The sequence below is a fragment of the Bactrocera oleae genome, chromosome 5 (assembly GCF_042242935.1).
Source record: "Bactrocera oleae isolate idBacOlea1 chromosome 5, idBacOlea1, whole genome shotgun sequence".
NCBI lineage: Eukaryota > Metazoa > Arthropoda > Insecta > Diptera > Tephritidae > Bactrocera > Bactrocera oleae.
The window spans coordinates 1956964-1981732 of record NC_091539.1 but is presented as its reverse complement, the minus strand read 5'-3'; the positions used below and the strand labels follow the sequence as shown (position 1 = coordinate 1981732).

Here is a 24769-nt window from a genome sequence, read left to right as displayed (position 1 = left end):
GGACAATAATCTGTGCCTAATTTCGTGAAGATATCTTATCAAATAAAAACATTTTTCATACAAACACTTAATTTCGATCGTTCAGTTTATATGGCAGCTATATTCTATAATGGAAGATGTAAAAAAATCACCCATTAAACAGCTGAAAAACGATACGAAGCCGCTTTTTTATTTCAACCACCTATTATTTTGTAGTTGCTGCCGTAAAAAAAGCTGTTTTGAATCTTTTTCTGAGATCTTGTTTTGCGTTTGCTGCAAAATTTGCCATACATAGTAATGTCTATAATTTTTATACTGCCAAAAAGTAGAGATCTCAACAAATATAAAGCCTTCTGACTTTTTAAAAAATCTGAAATTTTGACTTTTTGATTGAAAATTGTATTTTTTTTCGATTTTAAGTCAAAATAAGTTTTGCACTTTATTATTTTAAATAAAAAAATACAGTGTATTTGGGATAGAAGTAAGTAAGTTTACTCCAAATTTCGTGAAAGAAAAAAAATTTCTGTACAAGATAAAAATAAAAATCCCAAAAGCTTGTTTATTTGAATTTTTCACATAAATTTTGAGGTTTTGAGAAAAAAGTCTGTACACAACAGTTATAGAGCTTTTCATTACCTACAACATTGCCATATAACTTTTTTCTATAGCAGTGTGAATCGTTGCTAAATTAGAATAAAACACATGCGCTAATAAAAAAATACGTTTTTCTTCTAATGAATAATTGCAGACACAATAAAACTATTTAAGTTCTACAATAAATAAAATAAACAAATCTACATACGTATGTACTCGTATATAAGTATGCTCATTAATAAATATATTTCGCTCTAGCCACTTGCACAAATTCATGCCTAATTTAATTTATTCAACAAAATTTATTTATGCCCACAGGCAACTAAACAACTAAATATAGATATGCATTTATTTTCAACAAAAAAAAATAAAAATTGCCGCAGAGCACTGAGCAAGTTTTTCTTAGTTCATAATACACACACAAATATACATACATGTGCACAGAGCTATGTTTGTTAGGTGAGGTTAGGAATCCGAATTAATGGTTCACATTGTTATGCTCTTGAAGCACATACATTTATAAATAAATATGTATGTGTATATATGCACACACACACATTAACACGTGCGTACATATAAACGAGTTATACATTTTTTCCAATACTTGTACGTTCTTTTGACTTAATTTTATGTAGCTTTGCTTTGTGTATGCCTACTTTAGATGAATTTCGTGTCTACCTTCTCAAGAGTACACCCCTACGCCGCTCCGCCGTTGCAGGCAACTTTTGATGCGTTATTATGGCTTCCTCACAGCTGCCACGACGCCTAAAATTGCCTTTGTTTTTGGCTGCACTCGAATTGTGGTTGCGGCTGCTTGTGGCATCATTGGCCGTGGTGGCTGCGGCAACGCTCTGCATCAGACACAACAGCGAGGTGTTGTTCGAGTACATTTTACTTTTGAACGCGCTACTGTTTTCTTAATATTTTAACGCTTTTGTGGTATACGCAAGGCCTTTGCACTCTTTCACACACGAAACAAAACAATAAAGCAAAGAAATCTTTACTGGTGGCGCTTCTTTGTGTTTGCCATATTTTTTTACAGCTAAATGGTCACACTTTAACGCTTTATTTTTACTCAACACTGTTCGTATGCAGGAAATATATTAATAAAGAATTTCTTTTCTGCTGATTTGACACACTCAAACCGTTCGAAAATTATATTTTACGCTGTTTAAATACAATATACGCATATATATGTACAACAATGCATGTACAGCCTATTGTATGTGTGCGTTTGTACCGTAAAAAAATTGCATATTCTCCAAATAATCCACGCGCCCCACATACGACGTTACGACGCACGCGACTGTTGAGACCGAACTGCCAAGCGCATGGCTGCATACGAATTAAGTACAATAAAAAAAGCATATAATGCAGAGGTATATAAGACTAAAAGCAGCAGTAAGGATATATACAGACACACAAGGTAAATAATAATAAAAAAATCAATCGAGGTGACGAGTGCCTGTAACTTGCCACGTTACCGGCTCTTTGTTGATTGTAAACCACAACTGCACTCATTGGAAATTTAGTAAATAAGCGCACACATACACACACAGCTATCACTTACGTATACAAACGCGAGAGCAGCAATAAAAAATTGTTAAGCGTAGCTATTGTTGTAAGTATGCATGTTTGCGTTATGTGTTAGAGTAAGAAAAAGAGAAGGTGCACACCAAAACAAACATCGGCCGCTCTGGCAACACACGCGAAGGTAAATAGTGCCCCAATGCAGCGCTGACTAAAGAATGCTGTGGGATATCAAGCGAGTTGTACACGGCATTTGATGAAGCAACTAAGTAAAAACAATAAAACAAAAATTTAAAAAAAAATTAACAACACACAAACATATGTATGAAAGCAGTAGTGTATGAAGAAAGCATACGACAATAAGCGTAAAAGACGATAAGTGAAAAATGCGAGAAGAATTATCACAAAAAATGCAAGTTTACACACCACACTGCTTTGTGATCACAAAACCAGTTAATAATTGTTGCTGTTGCCAGTGGTGAAGTTGGCTGCATAACACAGACACCTCAAACCTTAAAGCTGTTGAATAACTGAATCAGCTGTATGCATTGACAGCACGCAGCTGTTGCGAGGGCGCCAATACACGCTAAGCCACTAATGACCGTATACATTTCGTCCGCCTACTAGCGCTTCAACCCGCTTAACTGTCTGCGAAAAGTAATCTACAAAAGCTGATAAGTCAAATATTTAACGAGTTGTTAATTAGCAACGGTAGCGGATTCAACCGTTAAGGCCGCTGACAGCAGAGGAGCGGCAAAGTGCGGCGAGCCAAATAAATTTATTATTACAATAGGTGAATACAGGTTATCTTCCAAGGACTAGTCAAAATTTTTATTTTTTACAAAATGGTGACTTCACAAAAAAAATGATTTCTTCAATCATTACCTAACAATTATATCTAAAAAGGTCGTGTGAAAATTTCAAGTCGATCGGTACAGCCGTTTCGGAGAAACTTTCCTCACCGACTCTAAAAACAGCGTTCCGAGAAGAACGCGTTTGAAGTTTTGGAAACCGATTACACTAAGTTAAAAAATGCTTACAAATGAGCTCATTACTCCGAAATTGCTACCGGATCAAATTAAAATTTTCGCACATATCTTTTATGACGTCACGAACTAATACATTTTTCTGTCAAAGGAACTCCAAAGAAGTAAAGCTATTTACATTTGCAGCTTGAGTTTGAAACATTAAATTGTTTTGATAAAAAGAGTTATTATAAAAAAGTCCATCACATAATTATATTATAGGTATAATGCTTTGTTCGCTAAAATTTAGCTTACAATTTGCTTGTCAGGCTGTCAATTAGTTTCAGATTACTCGCCATTTCCTCATTGATGCAGAATTTCAGTTTCAAACTTTTGTAAACAAAAGTATAGTGGCAAAGTATTTGTAGCTTTTATGCTCTTACAATTGCAATTAATTCTAATATCAAATTTCAGTTGTAATTTGCGTTTCCTATTTAACCACTTCACGCGCTTCTCAATTTCACTCTCGCCGTTATTGCAAATTGCTATAATTAATGTGCACTAAATGCAGTTGATATTGTAGTTTCAATTTCTATACAAACTATTTGCAACCTTTTTCATATTTGTCAAAAGTCAATAACAAACGGCACAGCTGTCAATGTTTGATTACTCATACGCAATCGCACTCATGCACTGCGCTATGCATGCTAACTTCAAAATCAAACATAAACAAAGCTGCTCGATTCTTTTCAAAAGCAAAAATATACAAATTGCAAATATTTTCCTTATTTCTAACATCTGAGCGAAAATGCAACACACCGGTACCCTGTAATGCATTAAATTATACTGTGCAGCGTAAACAATTGGGCGGCTCGCCGACAGATAATGTAAATTTAAACATACATAATTATAACGAAAGTTAAACGGGTGTTTATAATCGATTAGTGCATTGCCTAATATTTATTAACAAATTTATGGCATGCACGAATAGATTTTAGCTTTGAATATACTTATGCCAGCAGCTAGATTTAGTATTGTGGAGGTAAATATGTATTACCATTTCTAGTGCTTTTGCAGGAAATTATCGATTAATTGTAAGCTTGGTGTTATCGATAATTGTTTGTTGACAGATCAAAGCTTCGTTTGCTGCTGGGACAATATTTTGTGATCATATGGTTCTATTTTTTTTACAAAATGAATTTTTGATACATTTTTTTTTGATAGAGTTGACGTATAGCGGTTTCTTTTTCCACAAAAATGCATTTACCCTATGCGCAGGCTGTCAACTTTTCGTGTTTTTTTTTCAACATTTTTTCAAGTTCTTTTGTTCTTTTTTCGGAACGTTACATCCTAACCAGTAAAAATTGCAACATTTTCTGCCTTACTCAAAACGTTCGTGTGCGACTTGGCCAACGTATGTTTATTTATATTTCTTGATAGTTATTTTTTTTTAAATCAAGTTTTTCTAAACTCTAAACAAAATGCGCATGAGTTGGTGGCCAGATTTGTTGTACTTTTATCATGTAATAAATGGAGCATGTTTACACAGCGTAATGGCGCATATATAGAATGTTGTCATATAATGAGACAACATTTTCATCGAAAAAAAAACGGGCAAAATTAAACATTTCTTGCCTAAAAACGGTGCTGTTAAAATTAAAAGTAAATTAATCATCATTCATTTAATTTGCTTGGAAACCTGTTTAATTAAAGCTTACTACTTTTTTTTATAATTTTTGTAGTTAAAATTTTTTATTATTTTTGCATATACAATATTTTTTTATAATTACAACCTTTATTATTGTTTCAACGTTCACTGTCACTGCTGTCGGTTAATGAGCGGCATGAATGTCAATTTGCAATAAAAATGTGAAGTTTCGAACTTAAAATATTTGTGCGCATGAGTGTGTTCGCAAGTTCAAAACATACAATAATGAATCTAATAACATTTACAACTTTAATAATTTAAGTATTACCGTCAGTGGCAATATATGTAATTAACTTAATAAGAAATTTCTCCGTCAAAATGACGTAAGATAAATGATCGCACATTTCTTGGTTTTCCTTTTCATTACGAGCGTAATTTTAGTGTACGCTTTATGACCGATTGCGCTCGAGCTAAATACACATATGCGCGTGTGTCTGTTAAAATTGTAAACAAATTGCATGAATCGCATATATGTATTTATTGCACTTTTTGCTAAAACTACAAAGTACAAAGTTTTTCTACGCTTAAATGACAGCAAAATGACTGAGAACCGCACACGCGCTTCACTATAAGCAATTAAAAATGTGAGCGTGGAAGTCCAAAACAAACAAAATTTACCCGCTTGTGTGTTGTTGACTTAATGACAGTGAGTCGCTGAGAGTAGATATTCATGAATAAAATAGTAAATGCAGTAATTCATGATTTTCGGCGTGTATGACAAGTGTCGCCAGCTTTCATGCGTTATACATTTAAGAAAAAGTTGGATCATGCGGTTAGATCAGCTATAATTACATAAATTTGATTTAATGATGTAGTTTACCAAGATATTATTTGCAATGACATTTGGAAACAGTTGAATAGTTTGACTTATACAGCTCCGAAAGTAATTAAAACAAGCAAGCGAAGCAAGCATACTTTTTAAACAAGTTTAGCACAATATTTTTTATTGTAAGCGGTAATTAACTTTATGATGTTTTGTTTAAGGAACATATTTGTTTTTTATTTACTTTTCTTTCGTCAAAAAAAGATAAAAAAAACAATCAAGCAATAAAGCGATTAACCAAAACAAATGAAGTACCCACTTGAAGCTGTTGTAGCCAATATGACTAGCCAAAAATTGCACAAAGAAAACACTTAATTAAAAACAAGAAAAATGTTTACTTCAACTATAATACTCTCCAATAGGCGCATTTCTTATAGCACAAAAGTGTATAAAAAAAACTTTATCTTGAGTTTAAATGATCACTTTGTATGGTAGCTATATGCTATAGTGGGCTGATATTGACGGTTCTGACAAATAGGCAGCTTCTTGGAAAGCAATGAACGTGTGCAAAAATTCAGAGCGTTTCCTTCAAAGTGTTATTAATTTTAGGACAAATTCAGTGCATAATAAAGAAATTAATATAAAATAAATTTTTTAGAACTTTTAAAGTTGGTTTTGATACAAAAACTAAAAAAAAAATATACACAAATCTATTAATTTGAATTTCTTGCCATGTCATACCACACCGACCACGTACTAAATACGCTTACTTCAGCGGAAAAACTAGCCCACACTTTTTCATTCAGTCTAAGCACTTTACCTTAAGCAACTCAAACATCTATTTCCTTTTTCATTTCCCTTCAAATTACTGCTTTAAATTTCTATGTATGTATGTGCTCGTATTTTAGCCACCACTCCTGCGCCATGTAAACAACTCTCACTTCCGCTCTGGCAACCCTAATTGCATGTTGGCATGCTTTTATCGAAGTTTCCCCAGCATTTGCAGTAATTTTCTTTAGTAGCAGTACATTTGTAGCAAATAAATGAATATTTCAGTACTTAATTTGTATATATTTGTATGTATGCGCGTAGAATATTTTTGGAGCCAGCTGGTCGCGACATATGCTGCAACTCGTGTGCCTTTATTTATAAGAATTTTTCCTGCATTTGCATTTGGGGGAGGAAATCTATGAAATAGCAATGGAAATGCATAATAGCGCCACACCACAAGCAAATGACAGGCGAGCATGTAGCAAGCAGCCTGTCGAAGCCAGTTGCACGATAAACGACAGACAGGCGGGCCCCAACCGAATACCAAACAACAATAAAAACACTAGATTGGTGCTGCCGTGAATTAAAACGGAAGTGCAGCGTTTTTTATGCTATTTCATGCACACAGGTTCGTTTACCCTTAACCCCTAACAGCCCCGTGGTGAGCAAACTAAAATCCAACCAACGCACACGATTGCTCGCTTGTTTAGCATTAAATGCAATAAAGGAAAACGAAGAAAAAAAAAGTTATTAAATATATAAAAACGTAGGTAATAGTTGCGGCAATATGCGACATTTTAAGCGTATTAGCAAATGCCTGGTCAAATGTGGACTGGCTCGCTTGACCCGACTTGGTGCGCGGCTGATATAGGTTTTTAATGGATAGTGTGCGCTTTGGTTTGAAAGTCAGCTAGACAATTATGTGGGCACTTAAGTTGAGGGTGCACAAACAACCCTTATATTATATATTTATCGTAAGGCTTTAACAAGCCACGATGAGACATGTAGAGCTTGTAGATTTCTACAACAAACAATGCCACAGAATGTAAATGAATGCTTTAATTCAATGTTGCCAAAGGTTGAGTAGCGAAGTACGTATATCGATTTCAACCCTGCTTTTATTTGCGCAAAGCTTGCGGCTGAGCGTTTAGAATTATCTGCTGGCGTTTTTAATAATGTATTGAATTAATGCATATTTCATATCATTTAACGAAGGCCGACGAATATTGCGTACGATATTAGCGGCTTTAGAAGGATTTATTGCGTTACTGATAAATCCATTTTGATAGAAGTTGACTAAAGTTGCTTATTTATTATCTTCTATTTTCATATTATACGAGTACTCAGCTGCTGTTGAAAATGCTGAGAGCTATCGAAAAAAAGTAATCGATAAATGTTCGACAAATGCCATAAAATAGCGCTGCACTTGTTTAAAGTATTTAATTTAGTATGCTTATTGCCTAGATTAAGCAAGAAATCAAGTTACTCCTACTTATCGACGTGGACCACATTTACGCTAAAACAGTTAAAATACTACCCAACAATCGAGTAACAATTAGCATGTCATTTAATTGCACATAATTCTTATATGCAGTTGCTAAATTGCTCGCTTTGTTATTTTATTTGACTGCTTATTGCATTTACACTGACAGATGTCAATTAAATTGAGTAATAGCAAGCGGCAGTGTACGGTTGGTAGTCAATTTAATGGAAACAATTAATTGCACATAAAATATAATATTTTTTAATAGTGGCCACTCCATATTAGGTAACTGACAGTTGACGAAATTTGTAGTTCATGAATAAGATTTGCTCTTTGAATATTAATTTTGAAAATATTTAAAAAAGCAAAGAAAAACCGTTAACTTCGTTTGCACCGAAGCTATAATGATCTTCACAGGCGCATTTCTTATAGCATAAAAGGGTATAAAAATATCTTTATCTTCATTTTTAACGATCAGTTTGTATGGCAGCTATAAGCTATAATGGTTCGAACTGAACAAATTTTTACTGTGATTGTAACGTTTCTTTGAATAATAATACATGCCGAAACTCGTGAAGATATCTCGTTAAATGAAAAATAGTTCCAAACAAGCATTTGATTTGGAACAGTTTGTATGATAGTTGTATGCTATAGTGGAGCGATCTGAATTTTTCCGGAGCTTACAGCGTTGCATTTGACAATAAGCCATGCCAAGATATTTCGTGAAGATATTTTGCCAAATAAAAAAGTTTTTTATACAAGGTCTACATTTTTGCCGTCGATCAGTTTGTATAGCAGCTATATCATATAGTAATCCGATCTGAACAATGCGTTTGAATATTGTAGCTATCTCTTGAATAATAATCCATGCCAAATTGCGTGAAGATATCTTGTCAAATAAAAAATATTTCCACACATGGTTTGAATTTTGAACGTTTATGGTAGTTTGTATGACAGCTATATGCCATAGTGGTCCTATTACGGCGATTTTTTGCTATAAATGGTAGCTGTCATTGCTAATAACATGTTTTGGCTTACTTTTTATTTAAAAAAAAAAAGGATTTTACTTACAAAGCATAAAATCTTCATTGTTAAATGCATACCTGTAATGAAAAAAAAAAAATTTTTTAAATTTATTAAAAAATAATTTTTAGTGATAAAAAAAAGTATATGCATGTAAAATTACTTAAAATGCAGCTTTAAATTTCCAATCAATAGCTAACATTACATTTGTGTGCGCTTGGGCCTCTATGTGCCTGCGCCTTCTATAAAACAATCAACGGAAATAGCTGATTGCTTCTGTAGGAAAAAACTGTGTACTATAAAAGTTTTCTAGGGTTTTTCTCGTTAAGCGCTTAATCACAATCGTTTTCTAAATACACAAATTTACGAGAAATAACTTTATTTGTTATTGACTGACGGTCAGCTGTGTATTAATTAAATTTAGTGCAAAGTACAATATTTTCAGGTTTTAACACACGATTTCATGCTAATATTAGCAGCTCGATATTTCAGAGGTAATCACTTTTAAAGGTTAAACTGCATTTAATAATTAACTTTAGTATAGTAAACTTACACACAACAGTATTTACATATACGGCCAATAAATGCAAACGCACGCCAGAGTAATTATACAAAAGCAATCAATTATTTCACAAATATTGTACTTATGCGGGTATGTTTAAGTGAGACGCGAGGAAATTGTAACTGAAATAACTTAAACTTAAACATAACACCGATTTTTACAAAAAATGTGATAATTTTAAAATAAGCCTGCTTATAATAAATAAAAAGCGTTAATTTTAAACCAGCTTGCAATAAACACTTTTTAAATTAAAAAAGAAACTTGCAGGTGTGACACTGATTTTCGGAGTAGGCTTGTTCCTCAATTGAGCGTAATCTGAAGCAATTATTGTGCTTACAATTCAGCAAACTATAATCAATCAAATAATTATTTTTATTTTCAAATCTTGTAATACAAGATAAGTGCTACACTCGATAAGTGCTGTCAGATTTTGAGCACATATCGATAACTGTGATATGAATAACTTATTGGTATGCGGCAACTAAAAGTTTTCCAAAACAATAAATGTTTTTAAGAGTTTATCAGCTGAAATTATGTAGTTTTTTTTATAAAAAAAAACGCTATAAATTTTTTTTTTTTAATTTTGATAACCCCACGGCAATTGAACTGTACTATAAATTCTCGCCTCTGCTTTGCTTTAACGTCGAAGAGTATTTTTATTTTTAGATTTGCTTGTATTAGGCAATAATTAAATTAATTTACAAGCATCAATATCAATATTTTTATTTATGCATACATATAAACATAGCGGTTACTTAACATAGTACGTATCATTGGAGGGGAGAATGCTATCGAAGTTCAAGCTAATTTTAAATGTTTTGTATTTTATTTCTTTTTTTTTTTGAATTTTGTGTAAAAACCTTTGCCACAGCAACTTACATACATATGTACAAATAAATATTTCTTAACGTACATATGTGCATACATACATACCTACACATGTGACAGCACTCGTTAATGTTATCAGCACAAAAAAATGTATGTCGTCTCAAAAAAATATATATTATATTCATGTGCTTATCAGTTCAATTTTTTCAGCTTCAATTTGTTCATTTATGTATTTGCAAATTTGTGCACGGAAATGGAAAAGGCATGTCAGGAATCACTAGAGACCAGCAGTTGACAACAGCGTTTAAAAAGGAAAACAATGTGTAATTACCATACTTTTTTAAGGTGATACGCAAGACGTGTTTAAAACAAATGAATACAAGAAAAAAAGCACCGAAGCTACAAGTATAATACCCTTCACAAATAAAATAGTTTCCGCGCAAGCACTTGATTTGGATCGATCTGTTTGAATGGCAGTTAACAAGGTATAAATTTTTGCCGAACAATTTGTAAGGCAGCTATATGCTGTAATGGATTTAACTGAATAATTCAATTGGATATTGCAGCCTTGCCTTGTACAATAATCCTTGCCGAATAGCGACGTGAAGATAAATTGTCAAATAAAAAAGTTTTTCATACAAAAACTTGATTTTTATACGTCACTTTATATGACAGCTACTTGTATATGCTATGATGGACCAATATTGGCGATTTCAAATGAGCAGCTGCTTGAGGAAAGAAAGAACGTTGACAAACTTAATATACCCTATTCAGGGTATAATTACTGTTGTAAACGCCCACCAAAAAGTTGTGTAAATAAAGGCGGTTGTCAGTTTGACGTCAAAAACGATTCCTCCCATAGATTTGCATTTGTTTTTGTTTTAATAAACATCACTGCTTTGATTTGTTTGAAATGTATTATTTTAAGGACAAATTTTATTTATTTACTTCATAATTTCGATTATATTTTAGCTGTCGAACGCTAGCAGGAAACTTACTTTCGTTACTGTTTGTGGTTTTCCATTCTGTGGCTTGGCATTCTTTAGAAAAATTCATATGGCGCGAAATTCAGTTGGCTTCAGTATAATGTGTGACTTCCTGCAATTACTGCTTATATGCATCATCACAGATTAAACAGAAAATTCATAAAAAAATCTCACATTTAAATCTTCATCTGAAAAAAGCACACTAATTTAGTTTCAAAATTTTGAGGTTTCATTAATTTCCACTTCCGCCGTAATTAAATTTGTTTCGCAAAAATTATTATATATTTTTTTGACAAATAAAGCACCTGTAATTGGCAACGCCGCTTAGGTCAGCACGCGAAAGTAAATACGCACTATGTATGAGATAAAACTACGTAAAAGTCTTGGAAAGCACACAAAGCACGTACCGGCAATGATTTCTCAAGCGTCACCAAACGACGTGTGGTAATAAAACCGTGAAAAAAAGAAAATAATATAAAGAATCACAACAATTGCGCAAAGCAATACTACGCGGACTTTTCACTAACTATTTTTATTAATATATCCTTTCGTATATGATATAAGTATGTATGGGCACTTCCATTGAACAATTGCTTTCTTTCACTTGGAGCGGAGAATACCATATACGTGACGGCTTCTTCAGCTGCTGCGCATCAGCTTTTTCATTGTACGCGACGTGACGCGTACGAATCGAGTCGAGAGTATTGAATGTTTAAATTTTGCTGAGTAGATTCCAGCATAGCAATGCGCCAGTTTGCTGATGGGAGCAACGAAGCTGTACGCTGACTAGCAGAGCTTGCTGTTGTTGTGCAGTGTATGCGTTTTTAATGGAGAGAGTTGCCATGTGGTTATATTTGATGGTATTTAGAAGTGTGAAAACGAGTGAAAAAAATCAAATTTTTTTTTGATTTAAGAAACTGCCTCAAATGAAGCTATGTATAGGCTGTTTAATATCCGTTGAATAAGAATAAAAAACTAGAAAACAAGGGTAAGGATGGTCCACATTTTAGCAAACTTTGGAGGAGCTGCTCTAGCAAATTATTGTGGAACGTATGGATATAATACAGTAAACTAAATACGCTCGAATTTAAGGGCATGAAATAGCAAAATTTTAATTATATTTCTGTCTTAAAAAAGTAACTTATTTGTCCGATAAAACAAACAGTAAGGAGTTGAAAGTGTGTAGCAAATGTTGCGTGCTTGCGTTAACAGAAAGTTCTAAAAACTAGTCTTCTATCACATAGAGGGAAAATTAACAAAAAATACCTCAACGTTTTGCCATAACATGGCAACCCTGGTTATAATTGGAAATAGTGTGCATCTCTCATAATGTACATACATTGTTTTAGTACCACAATGCCGCCTACACCGGAACCGAAAAAGCGCTGTAATTGCTGTCATAAAAGTGATATAGTATTCAAATGAGCAAGATGAGCTCAGTATGTATGTACAATAAGTATGTATGTAGTATGTAAATATGCCTGTGCAAGAGTAAAACCGTGTATTTTTTTGTGTAAATTTTTCAATTGAATTAGTTTGCTCTGTAGAACTCATGAGTATTTTATGTACCTTTCTTCTCAAACTGCATATGTATGTATGTATTCTATATTGTACAATACATACATACGAATATGTGCATATGTGAACCAATTGTCTTAATCCAGTAATATTTGTATAACAATTTACATTTTCTGAGTGCTTATCTCTGCTGTGCGGCCACTTCAGGCGTTGATGGCACGAGTCGCTCGAAATAAAAACGAAATAAAAAGAAAACAAGTAAAAACGTCAACTTCGGCTGCTGCGAAGTCTTAATACCCTTCATACGTGCATTTCTTACAGCATAAAAGTGTATAACAAGAATTTTATCTTGATTTGGTTCGGTCAGTTTGTATGGCAGCTATATGCTATAGTGGTCCGATCGGAATAATTTGTGCGGAGCTAATAGCGGTACATTTGACAATAATCCATACCGAATCTCGTGTAGATATTTCGTCAAATAAAAAAGTTTTTCATACATTCTCTAAATTTTTGTCAAGCAGTTTGTATGGCAGCTATATCCTATAGTGGTCCGATCTGAACAATATTATCGTAGATTGTAGCATTGCCTTAGGCTATAATCCATGACAAATTTCGTAAAGATATATAGTAAAATAAAAAAGTTGTTCATACAAGGGCTTCAGTTTGATCGTTCAGTTTGTATGGTGGCTATGTGTGTATATTAGGTTGAGACTTTTTTTTAGCTTATATTATAAAAAACACTTTGAAAAGCAATGAAGCAATAAAGCGAAAGCGAGCTGATATTATTGCAATTGCAGCTCCGTTATGTAGGCTTTTGTTTATATTTATGCTGCACAAATACGGCAAAGCTGTGGGCGGCATGGCCAGTAAATGATAGCAACATAAAAGAGTGAAGCAAAGATGTAAATTGAAAGTAAATTGAGAGCGCTCGGCGAATGTGCCGTTTGTGCGGCAAGACAATGTTGCAATTTTATTGTTGCATACTTATTTTGAAAATATTTCGAATAAAAACGTTTTTATTACTTTCAATGCTTGAAAATGTTGCACAACATTTTTATTTGGCTTTAAAGCAAACCATAAATTTTGTGTTAATTGGCCGCGAATAGATTTCAAAGCGCTACATATATTGTAGTTTCACAACACTCACAGCAATCTGCGCCTATATTTATATTTATACAAAATTTACTTTTGTTCTGCGTTCGGCCAGTTGCAATATTTTTCAAACTGAACACATAAATTCTCATATGTTTTTGTTGCACTTCTGCTTTGCAGCTTAATTGACGTTTGCCTACTCAAGTGACAGCCAATTGAGCGCTCGCAAATTTAAGTGTAATCACCAATTGTTGCAGTTGCAATTGCAATGGCAGGCAAGTAGGTCAATTAATTGATGAAGTTTGCAACAAATATACAACTTATTGCCACAGATATTCAATATCAATTTAAATGTGCATTTATTTGTTTTTAAATTACTGCTTGCCTTAATTTGATTGATCGCGATCAACAGTGCTGCGAGCAATGATTGATGTGACATGTTTTTCAAGTGTGATTCTGCAATCCGGTAATTTTGCTACAGTCGAACATTTTAGCAATAAACTCTATGCGTAAACAGTGAAAATTTAATTGTAATGACGCAATAATAATTATTATTGATTATCATATAATAATGATTACATATAATATATTGGCTCAAACACCAACTGCATTGACACCAAAATTTTATCGTGAATTTAAATTACAGTAGAATTACATATGTGTATGTATGTATATTTTGAGATGAAATTGAAAACCAGAAAAAACGTTTGCACCGAAGCTATAATACGCTTCACAAATAAAAAAAAAAGCTTTCCAGTTTACAAGAACTTGATTATGATTGTTAAGTTTGTATGGCAGCTATATGCTACAGTGGTCCGATAGCGACGGTTCTAATAATGACCACAAACAATTTTTTTAAGTTGATAACTTTTAATTGGCCACAAAGAGGTATTTCCATAGCTTCTCGAATACTTATGAACAATTAATTTATTACGAAGTAAAAATTTTAACCGGAAATTTACTTTAAAAGTGAGTGAGTTTTTTTTCCAAAAATTATTTTTTTTTATAATCTACAAATTCTAGCCTCAGGCTAAACAAAAAAAAAATTGTATCGCTCCACCCTACTATACACTTTTTAGGTTATAAAAATGCGTTGAACAATAATGACTATTGGCTAGTGGTTAAAACGACGTACTCATATTTAAATATATGTATACAAAGAATCTGCATACAAATAAAAGAAAAATCAATAAATTTGCATTATGACTTTTAAAAAACTTCGAAAGATTTCCCTGTATAAGAATGCACGCCTCAACCCTTCACCCAAAAATCAAACGATAACTAACAAATGATTGCTGTATGACCCAGTTAACATCAACAATTTAGAGTCCGTATGCAAATACTTTATTTAACGGCAAATGTGTCACTGCTATTTATACCTGCGCATGTAAGCGCCTGCTAAATTGCAGCATCTACACCAATCGTTAGCAATACTAGACATGACAAGCACCTAAATTGACATTAAGCTCTCTAGTAAAATGACGTTTGGTTGTCATTTTCTCAGTGTAACTTTTAGGCTATGCAAGTGTCATTATTTATTTATTTTTATTTATACATACATTCTTTCAAATGCAATGCAAGCAAATTACGAAATAACCGAAGCCAGCAGTAAATTCACGCGAAAGACGAGAGCTCACGCGTGTGAGATGTGTCTGGCGTTGTAGAATCAACAAATTTCTTTTTTTACTAATTTTACTCATTGCCTGTTGTATTTCGTGCCATTTTTGTTACACTGGCGTGAGAAATGCTTATTGCGCCATTGACGAAGTGAAGATAAACGTGTCGTGAATTTTTCAGTAAAATTTTGCAGTTGTTGAGACATGTGCGCGCAATTCTTATTAGGAATGCTTTGAAAAGTTCAAACTCCAAATTGTTTATGTTTAAATAAATGAGGAGCTGTATGCGTGCAATAAATATATAATTAAAATATTAAAATTGCTTGCAAGGTACATACATAAATAAAGCAGCGTTGAAGAAAGCCGTTGCTATGAAAGTGGCGTCTACATAACCGAGCTCAGCTTTTTATTTGGCCAAAGACTGTCAACTCGGCAGCATTCTACAAAATTATTTCAGAAATGATTTGCGCTGCTACAACAACAACAAAGCATTTCGCGCACAAAAACAAATTAAGTTCGAATTCCAAGTCTTTTAAAGCATTTAAAATTTTAAAAGTAAAAAAAAAAAATAAATAAATAAATAAAAACTAAGAAACCCGCAATTAGCATTGCAGACAATGCGCCAGCAAAGCACACGCGCAAGCCCACACTCAAATGCATGCACGCGATTCGCTGCACATACACACATAGTTGCAGAACATGCCACGTTGCAACTTCCTGCGGCAAGTTAGCGCTTTGTTTGCCATTCCGCCAGCTTGTAACACACACGCACACACATTTACATACATGCCTTGCATAGTTGACTACCACGCAAATGTTTGTCCTTGTTGCAGCAGCACTTTGCCGGCCATCTTGCCACTTAGTGCGCCAAGCAGCACATCCTGTTTCCGGCGCGCTAATATATGCTGGGCGTTGGCCAACTTACTGCAACAGACAACCGAGCGCTGCTCAACCCTTCGCTTGAACTTAAAGTACAACATAACCTTGTTTGAAAAGTTGCCAACTGCGTGTGTTTTTGCTATTGTTGCAGACTTTCAGCGCATGCCAAAGGTGTAGAGTTCACGTGTAGCGGCTTTGCTGATTGCAGGCGCGCTTTCTAGCCTGTTTTTTGCATAAAATGGACACATGTGTGCCAAAGAGAGTTCAAGGTGAAGCTCAACGTTAGTGCAGCGGGCATTTATACGGTAACTAAGCACTATCTGACTTTTGAGAAAGGTAACTTCGTTCTTTATAAAAAATATGGCTACTCAATTAAGGCAATAAATAATTGCGCTAATGTAATAGTGCCTCAGCAGCTTTGTATGTCGTAATAAATCACACTGAAAGCAGAAATAGCATACAATTAAGGATATGTTAAGACACTTTGCAGCTTTTCATTACCAGCGTGGTAATAGACGTTAGTGTTTGGGATCGACCCACAACGCAACACGCTTATAGAAGTAAGCCTTAAAAGTTCGCATCCCTAAGTTGAATTAAGCTATGCGTCTTTAGGCAAATGCAAGCATATAAACACTCAAATCAAAAGCAGCTTACTTTCCATTCATTAGCCAACAAAGCGCACGATTTATAAACACAAGTGCATAGTAGTAATTCAAAGCCTTATATACAACTATCCTTGTCGAATGTCAAACCACTTGACCTTGTGACGAGTAGTTTTCATACACATGCACATTATTACAACAAATCTAATGCAAGTAGCACGCATTAAGCGTAAAACACTTTTATTTAAGTTACCGTAAGCTTACCTTGCACACAATTCCTTCTGACTACTGAAATACCCAGTAGCACAGTAGCCGGTTTCGCCTGTGCCGTCCGCCCAACAGGCGGTATTGTCATTCAGCTTGATAATAATGCCAACTTTTTCACTTTGACTACACGCCTTTCCGTTGCTGCGCGCATGTCTGGAGGCCGCCGACGCCGTCGAGGTGGTGGCGGAGCTTGTTGATGTCGTTGATGATGTTGATGATGTTGAGGATGAGCAAGGTTTAGTTGCTACCGCATGCGTGGCTTTGTTAGTTGCTTTGGTATTTGTGGCATTATGCCCGAAACCGGCAAACTTCTTATGCGCGCTGAAGCTGCGGCGTAACGATTGCAAGCTGTGACGCAAGAATGACTCGCGTTTGAAGCCATTTTGTTTGGATTTGTTTGAGTTGACTGTAGGCGGCGGTGGCGCCGCCGTGTCTGGTGGCTGCCGCGTGCTCGTCATTGCCGCACTCGGCAACGATTTGGGACGCGCATGCACTTCACTCACCACACCCTCCATAATAACGGAGGGATGACGCAGCAAGGCACGTAAATCCTCGTCCTCTTCGGTAACCGTTTTGTTCGCTTTGCATTTTTGCGCTGTCGCATTTGTTTTATTTTGTTCGTTTTTGGCACTTGTTTGTGGCTTTGCGGGCGCAGCGTCGAGTAGCAGCGCGTCTATTTGGCGGTAAGTAGTAAAATTTTTTGCGCGTTGTTTAGACTGCTGCGGCAAAGCGTGATTTTTTAGTGATTTATCGTTGAAGCTGTACGACTTGATGAGAAACAGTTTGGACTCATTTTTCTTCACATTTAAACGCTCGATATGCGATTCCGAACTATTGCGCGGCAGCGACGCAATGTCAACGGTGTTTTGTATGGTGTTGGACATGTTTGCTGTGCAGTTTTTGGTATTAACGGTATACGTGGATATAAGACAATTCAATACTGCTGCGTGGCAAATCAAACTGTCATACATCATGGACTGTCAAACTGTGGACTGTCAAACTGTGGTCTTATTTGACTTTTTATTGCATTTTTATCGAAATTGATTTTTAACTTGTTTTATTGGGGGCGTTTGAGCTAATTAAACATGATAAACACGCGCCGACGACGCTGGCGATCGATCAGTCGCACCAATTCTTAGGCAAACAACGCTGTTTTTGTACATGCGCACCTGTAACACACACACTCACTCATCGGCGATTAGTCGCAAGTTAGCGCTTTGGTCTGCTTACAGCTAAGGTTGCCTAAGGCGCGGGCGGTGTTGCGCGCTGCTCCTTGCTTATATGTCCGTCGCAGCGCGCTCGTTTAGTCAACTGACGTTTGACGCTTTATGGCTATGCATAGTCCATATTTAATTTATACATACATATACAGCGGTAAGCAAAACACAGCCGATTTCTTATTTTAGTAGCGCTTGTTATATAAATTCGTAATTAGCGCTAATTATTTAATTTTATTTCAATTTTCTATCATATCTATTATACTTTGTTTTGGTTTTTTTTTTGTTTCTACACTCAATTTTACACTTTTGTTGTTGTTGAAACGGCATCAGCTGTTTTCTAACACCAGTCAAACAGGTTTGACGTAAGAGTATACGCTCACAAAAATAACAACCGCTACAAGCGCAGCAACACAATTTCTAACGACTTTTTGCTGGCACAAACTTTCTTCATATGCTTGACCGAATATTGCCAAGACTTTGCCCGATGACACACTGATGTCATTTTATTTACAAAGCTAACGGAAATACACGTACAAACTTCACAATTGATTTCATGCAATAGCTGACATTTATTTTCAGATTTTTATCGGCAATTAATGCATGAGCAAACGCGTAATTTATCGCTAAACAACAACTATGCAAAACAAAATAATAATAAAAATTGTATTCGACGTACTACTCGCCGTTGTTCCATCGCCGTCATGCGCCGAATTCGCACTGAAGCCACAGCGTTGCTATCGCCAAGGTTCGAGCGGCGGACGCGTCACATGCCGGCGTTGTTGGGCGCGTTTGCGCGACGCCAATGTTGATTTGGTCGTTTGCTTGTTTATTTGTGTTGGTAGTGGTAACGTCGGTCAAAAGTATGCGATAGTGGTGCGTGCGTGTGGTTTGCCGGACGGAACGGTTGATAAGCGGCGAGTTGTTCTGACGATTAATAAATTTTTGGACACCAGCGCGTTTGATGTTACGAAAAAAAGTTGACTTTTAAGCGAGTGTGAGCTAATTTAAGTTCAACACAAAAAGTGCAGTTCGTTTGCTAATTAATAATAATAACAGTGAAGTTTTGTTTTATGAATTTTATGCAACGATTTCCTGCTTTTTTATATCGTAATAATTTATTTATATTGTCACAAAAAGCGGTTATCGATCACCTTTTATTTTTATACCCGAAATACCATATTTCCAATGATTTAGGTTAGGTTACACTGACTGGCTTATTGCTCTTTTAACTATGCTACAAAATTTCTAACACCCAGAAGAAGACGTGAGACCCCATAAAGTATATATTTTTTTGTCTTATTTAATTCTATAACATCTATAGAATATTGTGCTAAATTCTCAAGTTGATCCGAGTAATAGTTTTGGAGATAATTTACAAGGTCTTGCCACGGAGGATTTTTTTGTTAAATAACAACTATTTAAAAAACAAAAATCGTAAAGATATATTCACGAAATTACGCGTGGGTTATTATCCGAGATAGTTTTACAATCAAACATATTGTTTAGATCGTGCAACTATAGCGTATAGCTGCCATTCAAACTGATCGATTAAACTCAAGATGAGCATCTTTATCTTTGAGTTTGGCACAAGATACTTTTTCCTCATTAAGTTACCTTAAGTTGACTTGAAGGTCGCAAGAGAGTCCAAAACCCCTTTAAAATATATCTTAAATAAAATTCAAACATATTTTGACAAAACTTCACGCTCCAAAGTTTTAAAAACATAAATAAATAATTTCGGTTACTTTTTTTTCAGAGCGTGGTTTTTTTATTTGAGATTATTTTATTTTATTTTTATATCTTGATGTCAATTAATTATGTTTTGTTTACTAAGTTGAGCTGCGTTAAGACACTATGTGCGAGTATTATATTCCGTTTGTGATAACTAATTTTATCAGCTGTTATCGCATTCTAACAAAATGTGGCGGCTTTCAAGCACAAAGTCATGTTGAATACTCATGTGTACTTCATTTTAATAATGTACGACTTTTGAAGGTCTTTCCCACTATATCTAGCTGTACTTGTGCGCAGCTTGTAAACTTGCTGTAAAGTGAAAGACGGGGCGTATACGTGTTTTCTGTGTGCGATAAATTAAAATTTGAGGGCGTTTGAACCACGTGAGAACTTGTTTTGCAGAAATTTTTATTTGCGCTGCAGATTTAGTTGAGTAAAGTTGCAAATCTAACGAGTCAAAGAGTTCAGCGTGTTATGAGAAAATATTAAATTTTTATTATATTTACTAATATTATTTATATAAATTTTACGCGAAGCCATACATATTTTTAATTAAACGCAGAAGTAAACAAAAATATTTACATTTGCTCTATGGTAGTGCAAAAAAAAAAAACCAATTGTGTTTTTGCTTGCGACTGAGCAGGCAATTGGTTAACACACAGTATGGACGCATATTAAAAGCCGAGTGCTAATCGTACGATAGTAGTTAAAGAGCACTTCAAGTCAAAGTTCGATAGCATACTACGACGCTCATGCAGGTGCTCTAATCTTTTATCGATACATTTCATTCGCTATCAATACAGACTAACATAGAAAATAGCGCAAAATATTTAAAATATCCGGCAGTATAAAAATAATTTGGTGATTAATAACTTTAAAAAAAGTTAATGAGTCATAAAAAAAATAGCAGCATATTAATACAAATTGATATTATTTATTTCCGTTGTTTGCTGGAATTTTTGCAATAAAGGTGCTTTGAAAACGCAAATTGATTCATAATCTTTAGCGCCACAGGTGTTTAAGAAAAAAAAGCCGGCAAGCCTTGGTGGATTTCGATAGCCCATAAGCGAAGTAGTTTATGTTTACTGCTTCCAAAGGTTAATCACTTTTAATTGTGAGCAATTTCTCGCTGTTATTGCAATAAAACCATTACTATTGTCACTAATTTTAAATTTCGACTTTTAGCATTACGTTTATCAGCAGATAATTTAGCGGTTTTAGGTGACTCAATGAGAATAATAAAAACAAAGAAATTTTATAAAAATAAAACAATTTGAAATTATAAAGATATAATTTTCGGAAAAGTAATATTTTAATATTTTATAGCCAAAAATTGAATAGTAAATAGCAAAAGAAGCAGGCATCACTAAAAATCAATATAATTAATTATGAGTAAAAATTCAAAAAAATGAATATACTTAATTTAGAGTAAAAATTAAAAAAAAATCAATATAATTAATTATGAGTAAAAATTCAAAAACAAAAAATCAATATAATTAATTTAGAGTAAAAATGTAAAAAAAAATCAATATAATTAATTATGAGTAAAAATTCAAAAACAAAAAATCAATATAATTAATTTAGAGTAAAAATTAAAAAAAACATCAATATAATTAATTAAGCGTAAAAAGTCAAAAACAAAAAAAAAATAACATTACTCAAAAAATCTTTAGGAAAAAATTACGACTGATGTGCTAAGCGGCCTGTGGTACCCCCACAAGGGGTTCTGATTACGAAACGGAGCTCAAAATTTTCCAACACGTACAGTTATTTTGGTAATTTTAGTAAATGCTGGTGTTTTGACCCCTACACCGCTTAACTATAACACAAAAAATATCCTACATTTTAGGAAATTTTTACTATCATTTTCGGTTTTAGCAACACAAAATCAGCAAGAAACAGCTTCTAATAGCACAATCGCAAAATGCCTGTAAACTAGTGTAATTTTTCATAAATTTAAATTTTTGTAACTTCGCACTATTTAATTTAAAATGGTTTCAGCTAACTGCATGTAAAGTTTCTTTTGCGACTCTATTGAATTTATCGCGTTATTTGCAACCAAGTGCTAAAACTAAATAAGGTGATCTTTCAAGTAAAACTGTTTTGCTCAATTTTTTATAAAGTAACGCATATAAAATTTTTATTCTAATTGTTTCTACAAGCGTGTAGCTAAATTCACTGAAAATTTCAGTTGGCTATTCCCAGGATGCCAGCAAGTGCGGCGCCTAGAGTAAAAGAAGGCGATATCGGATCGCTATAGAATAAAGTTCTAGAAGACTTTTTAATTTCACGAGACATGTTCACGAAATTTGGAACGGATCATTATTTAAGGCAATAACGGAATCTCCCAAGAAATTGTTTACATCGGATGAATATAGCATATAGCTGCCATACAAATTGAACGAAACAAGTTTATCTAAGGAACATTTTGTATTTCTGAAGAGTATTATAGCTTCGGAGCCACCGAAGTTTTTGCCTAATTTTCTTATTTACAAGTAACTCAGAACATATAATACAAATACAGATTACGCTATCTATAAAAAAAATATTACGGCGAATCAATAACACCTGCTCTATCTATATATTTAGTGTTATCATGAGACACAAGTCACAAAGCACACAATAAAGCATCATTTCTGTCTGTTTGATAAAAAAAAAACCCAGGCGGTGTAAACAAAAATACAACGAGCAAGTGCGTAAGTTTAACGAGTTACAAATTGTTTGATGAAACAAACATTATTATAATTAATAAATGTAGTGATGTACAGTGGTTGCAAAAAGTTATTTTACTTTTTAGAATTACTAAACCGTTTGAATACCACTGGTTCCAGCTTATATTTGCGGTTAAAAAATTACAATTTAAGGCTTATTAAAATTTATGGGTATAGTTATATGTATATATATTGTGAATTTAAGTAGCAGTGCTACTCAGTAATGGTTTTTATTAGTTGTGTTTTTGCTTTACGATTTTCACTCACATTGCCTTAGCCCCAGCAGTTTAATTTGAGGCACTTAAGCAGCTGATAGTAGATATTTTAAAATTGCTTTAGAGAATTTGTTGTTTTGAATGTTATCTGGTTTGCTTGTGTTATTAACCTAATTCATTGTTGTTTTCTATTTTACTTTCACAACGAAAATCGTTTAACTTATTGCTACTAAAAGAGCTGAAAATTTTGCCAACATAAGAGTCGTAATTTTAATCAAAAACTTTTTATAATTATACTCATACTTTAGACAAATTATAATCGTGCGAAAAATATTAAATATTGACGTAATTACTTAGTGATTGCTGGCATGACCTGTGGTGCGATATGCGACTAACTACACTACAGCAGGTGTAGGAGGCATTAGTAGATTTTTATTAAAATTAGGAAAATATAGCACAGTTGCTCACGCGATTTGCCAGAACGAAAATAAAATAGTTTTACCGAATTAACGATTTCTTAAAAAATTATCTATATAAAGATCAGGCAATTGCAAGCCTTTAAGGGGTTACATGGGTTCCACGCCATATTTTCTGCCAAAAATACAATTTTCACTTTATTTGTTTTTCCTTCGTCTTACATTTAGATTATTGTCTTAATTCAAACACGAATTTTTTTCTTTTTACTTTTGATGATCCTGTCAGTAATTCTGCTGTCAACGCGGAAGCACTATTTTCCGAAGGACTGTCGGAAATGACGTCGCAATAACCGAGCTTTGAAATTTTCACAAAATCTTTATCAAATATCTATCTTCGGAATAATAAAAAGTTTGAATAAAATATATAATTTTTTATATTTTATGAATTTTTTATATAACGCGCGATTTCAAGCTATCTTGTACTCAAAATCTGTCTTTCAAAAAAGTTACATGTAGAAGCAACAATAAAGTAATCGAGTTGAATTCTTATAAGAGCGTATGCGGATACCTCATCAAGGTGGTATAGCCGCTATCGTCAATGCTACCAAGTTTTTTGCATATTTTAGATCAAATTTACCATTGTGAATGCTTCAAATGACAAATGCAATTACAAATATCTTTTTGTTTTGTATTTTTAAATCTTAAGACTTAAAATCAATTATGGTAATTTATAGAAAACCAAAATAAAGTGTTACAGCAAAGTTTTTTAACGCGAAAAAAATAATTTCTGCACTACAAAAGTATCATAACGCCATTGCGCATGCGTTAGAAGACATGTTATCTCAGGGTATCACCACAAGCGCTGCCCGTTTGTTTGAGCAACTGGTATAGTTTGTTCGATTCGCTGGAGAGTAACGCTTGGCGAATTGAAGACAGCTATTAATTATTTTTTCTAGGTTTAGTGTTGCCACAGTCGTAAAAATCTAATAAAAACGAACTATAATTTTTCATGTATGTAAATATTTATATTTAATATTTATTAAAATATTTTTGTAGTGCAATAGTTTAAATAACTGCATATACGCCATAACAGCTGACCTTTTTAATAAAATCGTGATAGTAAACGCATAAATTTGTTATTCTCTAATTGGCAATTTTTCTCGTTCAGATAATATTTATTATTATACCATAATTTTTCATTATAATCTTATTAGAAATATTATGTATATTATAAAAAATTTTAATTGGCAATTTTTCTCGTTCAGATAATATTTATTATTATACCATAATTTTTCATTATAATCTTA

At 33.8% G+C, this 24769-nt stretch overlaps 1 protein-coding gene across 6 annotated transcripts in view; it reads right to left on the bottom strand.

Moving 5' to 3' along the window:
• Positions 1-24769, bottom strand: part of LOC106621223 (uncharacterized) — a 64547-nt gene that overhangs the window by 24256 nt on the left and 15522 nt on the right. For 4 of the 6 annotated variants that reach the window (XM_036359407.2, XM_036359410.2, XM_036359409.2 and 1 more), the window contains exon 1: positions 17164-18155. The exons of 1 other annotated variant lie outside the window; for it this stretch is intronic. In XM_036359407.2, the coding sequence (XP_036215300.2) occupies positions 17164-18140 (977 nt within the window). In that variant the 5' untranslated portion in view covers positions 18141-18155. Of the gene's footprint in view, positions 1-1251; positions 1854-17163; positions 18156-24769 lie in introns of those variants that run through there. One more of the 6 variants, XM_036359416.2, reaches the window with a different exon arrangement.